Source organism: Diabrotica undecimpunctata, chromosome 8 (genome assembly GCF_040954645.1).
Source record: "Diabrotica undecimpunctata isolate CICGRU chromosome 8, icDiaUnde3, whole genome shotgun sequence".
Classification (NCBI taxonomy): Eukaryota; Metazoa; Arthropoda; class Insecta; order Coleoptera; family Chrysomelidae; genus Diabrotica; species Diabrotica undecimpunctata.
The window spans coordinates 83005342-83016199 of NC_092810.1; the positions used below are offsets into that span (position 1 = coordinate 83005342).

The window sequence follows — 10858 nt, forward strand, 5'->3', positions numbered from 1 at the left end:
ATATCTATTTTAGCACTTAAATATTTATTTTCAGATAACCTTCTATCCAGAATTATATGTAGTACACAGATAAAACCAAACATAAAGACATACTCACGTTAACAAAATACATTAGGAAATTTCAGCAAATCCAATGTGGTAATGAAATCCTTTTGTATCTATAAAGCTATTTTTAGAAAAGCACGTACCTACCAAAAGCACGTAGTTAATAGTATACATATCTGTTACACACTGTAATGCATATGAATGATAACAAAAATAAGGAGTCCATATAAACCGTTCAGACTATACGCGAGAAGTATACAGCTTAATGGCAGAGTTTCCAAACTATCAGAGCTTACTTAAACCGATATACTTATGGTTAAAACATACACTGAAAAAGATCTGAACGACCCCTATAAGATATACACGTAAACTAAGCGATATACATTCATGATACAGGGGTACTTAATGGCTCCACAAAATTTTAAAAATTATGAAACTATACATGTTGACGAATCGACAGAGCCAACATTATGGAATGGTCAAGTGAGCTCCGTATATCGGTGTCCACTTGACCACGGAACTCTCTTGAACCTGCATTTTAACATGGGCGGAATCCACTTTATGCCGTAGATATATATATATATATATATATATATATATATATATATATATATATATATATATATATATATATATTTGCTATATGCTATATGTGTTTAATATATTTATGGCAATCGAAGATGGCAAGGAGTTACTTTTTCACAAACTTCTTGAGTCGCTCGAAGAAGAACATGAAATGCCTGGATATATATGGATTTGCCCTCCCGAAAAAGCTCTAGACGCAGATACAGACAAGGTTTCTAATTTCTCGGATAAAGTGGCAGGCGATACCTATCATCTTCCAGGTGGTGGCCTGCCCTCTCCGGGGCTGTAATTTTCTGCTCGACGCTGGTGAGAGGGCCGAGTAATTGGTCTTGGTCCCTGAATTTTGTAAGGGGAGCACGACCAGTGAAACCAAACACAGTCCCAGCGTCCAGCGACGGTGCACCGGGTGGGCGCCGGATACCGCCGCTGGACGCCAAAAGGCGCCGCAACTGAGGCGAGCATTTTGCGACGCCTTCTGCCTTCAGCAACAAAACTACCCTCCAATCTTCCTACAGCTACCCAATCCCAATTATTCTAATCTCGTCCACCAAAAAAAAAAAACTTATAACTCAACACATCCGACATGTTTACCCTACCTATTACCCTTTCCCTCATACGTCCTGTTTCATTTCCCACGTAACAGTGGAGGCAGCAGTTATGTGTAAACTGCAAGTAGCCTGTTCACACAGACTGCTACTGCGTCCGGAGGTAACTGTGACAAAAGCCTAGAGGAGTAAACCTCTATAAAAGATCCCCATTATCACGGTGGAAGGCATCGTGCTAAAGATATGAGAGATGTGAGGGTTAGAGCATCATAAACGATCCCTTTGGGATACCTGGCGACCTCCCGAAGTAATCCAGCCTTAACTCGGTAAGGGCGCACTGCCGCGTCGGACGAATAGCACGTCCCGACTTGGGGGAATTCATATGAATCCAAACAAAAAAAAATGTGAAGATGAAAGACGAAGACGACCCAATGCAAACGAATAAGGACAACGCTACAGAAAAAACGTAAATGGGAAAGAACAGACGCAAGACGGCAAAGTAGACGAAGAAGAGCAGAGAAAATTTGAATTGGAACTATTGAATTGGCATAGCAAGCAGCCAAAAATGAAGAGGTCGGGTGCCCGGCCGACAGTGTCGGGTCGACACTGGTAGGGGAAGAGATTCTAGGAGAAACAAATAGGGAAAAAGAAGAAAAAGTGGAGGATGTCAAAGGAGATCCAGGTTGCTTCGCAGAAATAGTAGAGAATGCGAAGCCAGAATCCGAAAGAAAAAAAGAAAGCCAAGGGGAAGCAGGATGGCAGGACATAGAAGAGAGCATCCTTGCAACTTTCCTGTTCGATGAGGAGGAAAGAATTCAAATGCAACAAGTAAAAAAGGAAGGGGATAGTTTGCAAATTAACGAGAAATTTAAGAAGGAGAAATTAGAGAAGAGTAAGAAATACTCCGAAGAAACGGACAAAGAGAGGGTCCAGAGGAAGATAAGGGAGATGCTCGATATCCTGAACATGGATGGATCCATAGAAGAAGAAAGGATTAGAATGAAGAAGCTATTGGGGAAAATAAACACGATCCAAAATAAAACCAGCCAAATCCAAGTGTCACAAGAGGAGGAAGAAGAGGAAAAATGCGAGCAATGTCAATTAAAGATAGAACAGGAAAGGCAGAGGAAGGAGACAGAAAAAATAATTGGGGTCCTAAACAAAGGAGGAGACTCAAACGCCTTTAGACAAATCTATAAAAAGAAATGGGAAGAAAAGGTCTTTGAAAAAACGAAGTGGGAACAGGGGGGCCTACAAGAAACCGTAGAAAAAAAGGAATGTCTAATCGAAAAAAGAAGTTAAAGAGGGTGGGATAGAAAGTGTAATACGAACTTATAGGGAAGAAGTCTTTGAACTCATAGAGGGATGCAAAGAGGGGAGCATAGAGTACATCGAAAATGCTAAGAGAAGCTCTATGGCTAGGCAAAAAACCAGTGGTACACATACGTCACAAACATAAAAAGACACAAGATGTATGGGATGGCCGAGAAGGCCATCAAGCAGATAAAAGAAAGGGAGAAGCAACCGGAAACGGTCAAAGTAATCGTCAACAACGAGATCAACAAAGACGACTTGTGGAAGTCACTCGAAATCGTGGGTCGGATGGAGAATATTACTTGGGAAATCGTAGTAAGAGGAAAGGAAATGGATAAAGGGGTGAGAAATGAACAAGAGGAAGCCCTCCTAATTAAAACGGGAGGAAAAAAGTATACGGATGTCTTAAAAGAAATGAATCAAAAGATAGATATCGGAAAGACAGGAATAAAAGTGGACAGACTAAAAAAACCGAAGGGGGAGACATCTTCGTAAAATTAAAAGGGAAGGGAGCCGCGGAAAAATTGAAAAAAAATGGATACGAGGATGTCTGGTATAAACATGGCCATACGTAAAAAGGAAATCCATTTTACAATAACGGGGTTGGACCCTGGCGTAACAGAGGAGAGGCTACATAGCGCCATAAAGGCATACACAGATATCCCCAAAGACGAAGTGGACAAAAACGCTAAGGACCAGTAGGTACGGGGAACAGGTGGCTACTATAGCCGTACGCTCAACAAAAGCCGCAGAATTGAGGAAATATAGCTCAATCATGCCTCTTATACGGGCACAATACTTATGAGTGCAAGGGTGAAAGCAGGGTAGCCTGCTGCTACAACTGCTTTAACAGCGGTCACCCGGCGGTGCAGTGTAGCGGCACTGTCTTACATGTAAAGAAGAAGGGCATCGCATGGATCGCATGGCATGCCCAGCCTATAGGGCGTGGGTATACGGCAGGGGAGGGGAAAGGGAGCCCCTCTAAACATTCGTAAAAAAAAAGAAAAAGAAAACGAAGAGGCGAGAGGTGGTCTCCTGGAGAACGAGGGTGGGCCCATATACTGTTTACCAGTGAAACAGGAGACCATCTCTCACAGGGTTTCGTTTAAAACAGCTAAGAGCAAGAATAGATTTTATCCATTTTTGTTTATTTGTATTTATAATAATCTATTTTTACTCATTTATTTTTATTTAACAAAATATTTTATTTATACAAACGCTATTTATTTTATTTACATTTTTTATTTAATGAACTATTTTATTTATACTCATATAAATTGTATTTATTTATTAAATTTATCTATTTTATCTATATTTATTTATTTATTTTAGTTCGTAGGTATTTTAATTTATTGACGAGACGCGAATCCGACGCAGTAACGACCTCAGGGAACTGAACCAAAACGGACCTCAAGGATCAACCTGGTATACGGATATTGCCGGTGAACGTGGGCAGAGCGCGCCGGGCGCACGACTTTGTGCACACAAAAGCCTGCAAGCTAGAAACAGACCTGCTGATCGTCCCAGAACCAAACAAGAAGATTACTTCAGGCGGTGGTTGGATCCAGGATGACGGAAAAAACGTGGCGGTGCTCATTAGAAACAGGGATGTGGGAGTGCGGAGCATCGTCAGGGGGGGGGGAACTATATCCTCATTAGTTGAGGGATTTCTGCCTCCTGGCATGTTATATATCCCCCAACATCTCTATGCTGAGGTACAAAGCCATCGTAGACGAAATAATGAGCGCCGCCACAAATGAAAATGAAATTTTGATCGCCGGGGACATAAACGCAAAATCCATGTTATGGAATTCCCCCATAAACGACAAAAAGAGGGAACTCTGGAACGAATGGATAGCCCAGGCTGGCCCCCAAGTATTAAACAACGATAAACCAACCTTCGTGAGAGGGGCCAGCCAAACACACATTGATGTCACGATCGCGAGTGAAGGGCTATCCAGAAGAGTACACGGGTGGGATGTCCTCGACGATCAATTATTTACCTACCACCGTTACATAAAATACGACATAAAGGTAAAAGGGGAAGTAAGGCGGCCGATAGGTCACATGGAAATCTATTTTAATATAACCATGTACCTATCGGAGGTCAGAAATATCAATGAGGACGAGATTTCTGACCTTGGTCAACTGAGAAGAGTACTAGAAAACGCTGCAAAGTTAGCCACCGTGAAGAGAAAGGAAAATAAAAAATCCCCCTACTGGTGGACGGATGAGATAAGAGTTTTACGGGAGAGATGCCTCAGAGCTCGAAGGAATTACACGAGAAGCCAGGGCAACCTCGAGCTTAAAGAAATATACAAAGATCTAAAGAGAACCCTAAATAAAAAAATAAGAGAGGAAAAAAAAGAAAAGTGGCAGACCCTGATAAAAGCATTGGAAGAGGATATATGGGGCGACGCATATAAAATTACCATAAAGACGTTGAAGGTCATAACCCCATAAAAACTCGACGAGGACCAGCGGATGCAATCAGCTGAACTCCCCTTTCCCACCAAAGAAGAAGAATTTTATAAAAATCTTTCCAACAATGGTAGAGAGGTTCACAGAAGAGGAAATACGAACCGCTGGTCAGGAAATGAAGACGGGGAAAGCTCCCGGCCCCGACGGGCTGCCACCAGAGGCAATTAAAATTGTAGCAACTGAGAAACCAGGTTTGATCAGAAGAATATGTAACGACCTACTGCAGAAACAAGAGTTTCCCAAGGACTTAAAGGAAGCGAACCTAGTTCTACTCCTAAAGCTTGGGAAACCCCCCGATTCAGCATCCTCTTATCGGCCAATATGCCTCCTGGACTGCCTTGGTAAGTTCTATGAAAGACTTATCAAGAAAATGCTGGAAGGCGTGTTGGAAGATATGAGAGTGTTATCAAATCAACAGTATGGGTTTCGTTAAGGTAGATCGACAATCGATGCCGCGACCTGGATAAGGGACGCGGCAAAAACAAGCAAGAAAAGATGGGTGGTCCTTGTTTTGTTGGACATAAAAAATTCATTTAATTTAGCAAATTTTGGCCTTATAGTAGAAAAAATCGTCGAATGGGCCCCAGAATATATGTCCAATATAATAAAGGACTACCTATCTGATAGAACCGTATGCATATCGAAAAAAAAGAAGAAAGAGATGACCGCGGGAGTACCCCAGGGGCCAGTCCTGGGACCTTTACTAGGGAATATATTATATAACGGGGTACTAGAAGTAAACAAGGAGAGTGGAGTGAGAGCGACTGCATACGCGGACCATCTAGCTTTACTAGTCGAAGACGATACTAATTGGGGTATAATAGAAAAAGTAAATAGAGCAATACGAAAGACCGTGGCCTGGATAGAAAGAAATGACCTAAAGCTAGCAGTAGAGAAGACGGAAGCCATAATCTTGAGGGGACCGAGAAAAAGAAATGATATTTTATTTGAATACAAAGGCTCCGCAATAAGACCCCAGAAGACAGTGAAATACTTAGGTATAATATTTGACGACAGGATTACATTCGGACAACACGTACAAGAAGCATGTCGGAAGGCAGAAAAAAAAACCTCCATACTAAATAAACTGATGCCAAATGTAGGGGGTCCGGGATCCCAGAAAAGGACAGTGATGCTGCAATCAATCCTGTCCATAGTGTTGTACGGGGCCCCAGTGTGGCACGAGGTCCTTTGAATGACAAAGTACAAAGACATGCTTCTTAGGGCTTAGAGAAAACCTCTGATCAGGGTGTGCAGCGCGTACAGAACCGTATCAACCATAGCCTTACAGGTGGTGGCTGGTTCTGTACCGGTGCATATTCTGGCCGGAAAAAGAGTCCGAATGTACCGAATGGGCAATGGGGCAATAGGTTCAGGACCACAGGAAAAGACGAGAAGTCTACAGACGTGGCAGAGGGAATGGACAGCCGAAGTCGGAAAGGCGGCGTGGACGAGATCACTGATTCCGGATGTGGTGAGGTGGTACGAATGCCTGCATCGGCGCGTCAACTTTCGTCGGTAAAACGCAATAAACTGGAATATTTAAAAAGTTTTTTTTGTCGCTGAACAACGTTTGTTTACATTCGAGTCTCCTAATATAGTATTGCAAGTCAGGTAATACAATTTTTCTAATACGTAATAAACTGGGAATATTTCAATGTTTTTTTTGGTAGGTTCGTTGCTAAGAATGAGGTCAAGAAACGGTAGGTTGTTTGTTTAGGTTCATAGACCACAAAAACTAGCTTTGAGGTGCAAAGGGAATTTATTTTGCGTTGAAATTTGTAAAATGTAAGGCATCAAGGAGTCAAGCAAGAAACTTCAGAGTAGATAGATGTTTGGGCGATTTTGAATCGCGAGTCGATTCAATTTTTTTGTGTTATGTCTTAAAACTGGTTGAGTGATAATACTCTTTGCATAATGACAGTTTAAAACAGAGTAATCACCATAAGATTTGTGCACCGGCACTGAAGAAGTTTTGTAAAATGAGTATATAGGATGTCCCCGTCGTCAGCTTGATTTCCTCCACCAAGTTCCAGTTTCAATCGTTCCTGCCTGAGTATGGAAATGGTTTCCTTTTGTCCAAGTTGAGAGTTTTGTCCTTTTCAGCTCCAATCCCAGAGATAGTAGCAAATTTTTTTTGAAGTTAAGTGAAACAAGTGAAATTAAGGTAACAATTAACATTTTAAATTTTAAAGTAAAGACAGACATTTTTTTTTGATGATTATTAATAATTGCTTTAATTAAAATTTAAAAGGATTTGTAATATTTAATAAATTGTAAATTTTATGGTTTAACTTAGCTGTCATTTTAATTGTTTTTTTTTTATTTAATATCTGTGCGTAATTTATTTAATTAATCTCTGTGCGGTAACATTTGTAAGTTTTTGTAGTATCTCCAACCCCTTTGTAAACGGAGTTTGTAAACGGACACATGTAAGTTTTTTAATTCTGTATTTGGCAACTATTTATATAGTATATTTTTTGTGCCATTTATATGTTTGATAACTGTTTGTATGAGACAAACGTTTGATTTGTTTCTCTGATCCATTGTATTTATTTTAGAAAATCTCCTAACCCTTTATATATTTTTTATTTTAGGATATTTTTCTTAAATCCAGCAAGTCTAGGATTCTTCGAAGCGGCGTCATTTCCTTTAAAATAGCTAGAAGCCCTTTCTTGTTGTCTTAATCCAGCTGTCCAGGAGTTTTACGTAAGTAACCTCTTTGTTTCATATTTTGGTAGCTACCCCAATCTCAACCCCTTGTCGTTAACTTATCCACGACCCCAGCTCTCCAACAACCCCCTGAGTGCCGTTCGCATAGTAGCGTTTATTTTTGCTTGCCCTATCTTCGCCCCCATAGCTTCTGCCCCCAAATTTTCTACCCCTATGTTCTTACCCTGAGGTAGGCAAATATAATTCGTTACAAAATTGGCGCCCCCAACGTGTGACATTTTTTAAATTTTGTCCTTTTTCCTGAAGCCATATACCTTTTTTTTCATTTTTCACTAGTTTTCTGCCACTTATATGAAACCCCCTCTTTCTAATAGTGTCCCAGTGTCTCACAAACAGTAATTGTTTACGTATTTGTATTATATATATATATATATATATATATATATATATATATATATATATCTAAAGTATTCAACTAGTGAATTCAGAGGTTTAATCGGTCATTCAGGTTGGCAAATAAAAAAAGAAGTCAACTACTTCATAAGTTTATTGAAGACGTTTCGCTTTATATTTCTAAAGCTTCATCAGTTCTCTAAAATATAACAAATGACATTGAGTTTATAAGAAATACAGATATAGTTCATAACTTACAACTCAATATGTAGTATGTTATCGATGTTATCATATCTACTGTACACTTTACTCCTTATTTAAAACTAACTTAACCAAAAAAGAAAAAACAAAAAACAAAAACAAAAAACACACAAACTTTGCAGAAAATAATGTTCATATTCGTAGATATGAATATTTAAAAAATTTTAAACGAACATTTGGCTTCATTTAGATGGTTCTCCACTGAAGACCAACAAAGTTCTGATTTATTGCAATATAAGCAAATAACTTGACGCGATACCGAAAATTTTTTTTAAGGGCCATGTGTCACCAAATTCCAAGGTTTGAGACAATTATGAACTTCTACAGCATACTATGCGGAGTATAGGACCACTCTACACACCCAATAAGATACAAACATAACCTTGTACAAGCTCTTAGCTTTAGAGTACATACGTTGACCCATACGCGGTACAAGAGGGAATCCTTGGATTTACTCAAATCCATTCTCATTGATAACTCTTACCCCATATTCATCATCAACAGATATCTTTTCTCTAAAAGCTATGGTCATTCTATTTCGGAAGCACCCAACGGTGCAATACTAGCCTCCATATCCAATAGCATACAGACAAACATTTCCCCGTTAACCCCAAAACCAGCCACAAAATATGCTTCTCTTCCCTATTTCCCACAAATTACGAACAAGCTTACTAAACTATTAAACTATTCAAAAACTTACCCGTCAAAATATCCCTAAAAAATACTAAAACCATTGGAAAGTTATTCTCCAAGTCTAAAACTCCACTAAGCTCGTTAGAGCACACTAATGTTGTCTATCAGATACCTTGTTCAGAATGCAACTCCTGCTACATTGGCCAGACTAGTCGATCTCTTCTAGGGCGTATAACTTCACACAAAAGCGACATCAGACTTTCCAAACCCTCTTGTGCCCTTGCACAACACGCCATTTCCACTAAACATCACATTGATTTCACAAATACCAAAATACTGGCGAAACAAAACAACCATCAGAAACGCTCCTTTATTGAAATGTGTGAGATCCTCAAGAACTCATCGGCAATAAACAAAAGAACCGACATCGACAATTTGAGCCAGGTTTACCACTCTCTCATCTTACGAAATAAATGATACCAATTATTCTTCAGTTAAAAGTTGGCGTATTTTTTGTTCAAAATAATAACAAAATTATCCCCTATTTCCAAGTTTCAATAAAACATAAATTAAAAATAATATATCAAATATTTCCGCCATATAAATTCCACCTGTCCAACTAATTATGCAATGTCCCCTGTAGAAGTTCATAATTGTCTCATTGGAATTTGGTGACACATGGCCCTTAAAAAAAATTTTCGGTATCGCGTCAAGTTGTTTGCTTATATTGCAATAAATCAGAACTTTGTTGGTCTTCAGTGGAGAACCATCTAAATGAAGCCAAATGTTCGTTTAAAATTTTTTAAATATTCATATCTACGAATATGAACATTATTTTCTGCAAAGTTTGTGTGTTTTTTGTTTTTGTTTTTTGTTTTTTCTTTTTTGGTTAAGTTAGTTTTAAATAAGGAGTAAAGTGTACAGTAGATATGATAACATCGATAACATACTACATATTGAGTTGTAAGTTATGAACTATATCTGTATTTCTTATAAACTCAATGTCATTTGTTATATTTTAGAGAACTGATGAAGCTTTAGAAATATAAAGCGAAACGTCTTCAATAAACTTATGAAGTAGTTGACTTATTTTTTTATTTGCCAACCTGAATGACCGATTAAACCTCTGAATTCACTAGTTGAATACTTTAGAAATATAAATTGACGGTCGTAGTCTTTACAATATATATATATATATATATATATATATATATATATATATATATATATATATATATATATATATATATATATATATATAAAAATATATAACTGTTTTGGATGGGTTGGAGTCAATAATTTATTGACTCCAACCCATCCAAAACAGTTATATATTTGTTCCAAACGAGTCACAAGTACTTCTTTTTTCGTACTACATATATATATATTGTTATGAAATTAAAGCTCCTAAACAGTTTTTTTTTTATGAATAGTATGAACATAAAACAAAATGACAATATTGAATATACCACATATATATTTAACTCAAACAATTGTATTATTGTTGTTAATTTAATAGTTGAAACTAGATTCAACAATAAGAAAGAAACTAAAAGCAAAAATAAGCAGAATTCACAGACATGTAACAAACCAATAAGGACTATATTGTATCACCAGATTTAATTAATGTTTTCAAAATAATTTTATTATTATTATAATTAAAACCAGTTGGTTTATTATAAACAAATTTAGCATAATAGAAATAAGATTCTTTTAATACGTGAGTTATTATAGCCACTGAGTTATAGTTGGTTGATAAACACTTTTCAATTAAAAAAAAAATATATAAAAAAAAATTAAACCAAAAACAATTGTTGATCATGAAATTGATTATGATTTAAACTTAAGTTATTGTTCGTTATATATATATTATATTATTTATGTAAGAGATACTTACAGAATAAGCCAATATAGCCACAACATAAAGA

At 37.7% G+C, this 10858-nt stretch overlaps 1 protein-coding gene across 1 annotated transcript; it reads left to right on the forward strand.

The window, feature by feature from the left end:
• Positions 1 to 4196: 4196 nt before the first annotated feature.
• Positions 4197 to 4952, forward strand: LOC140448951 (uncharacterized). Its single transcript, XM_072542090.1, has one exon. It carries the CDS (start codon positions 4197 to 4199, stop codon positions 4950 to 4952), a length of 756 nt encoding a protein of 251 aa, XP_072398191.1.
• The last annotated feature ends 5906 nt before the right edge of the window (positions 4953 to 10858 follow it).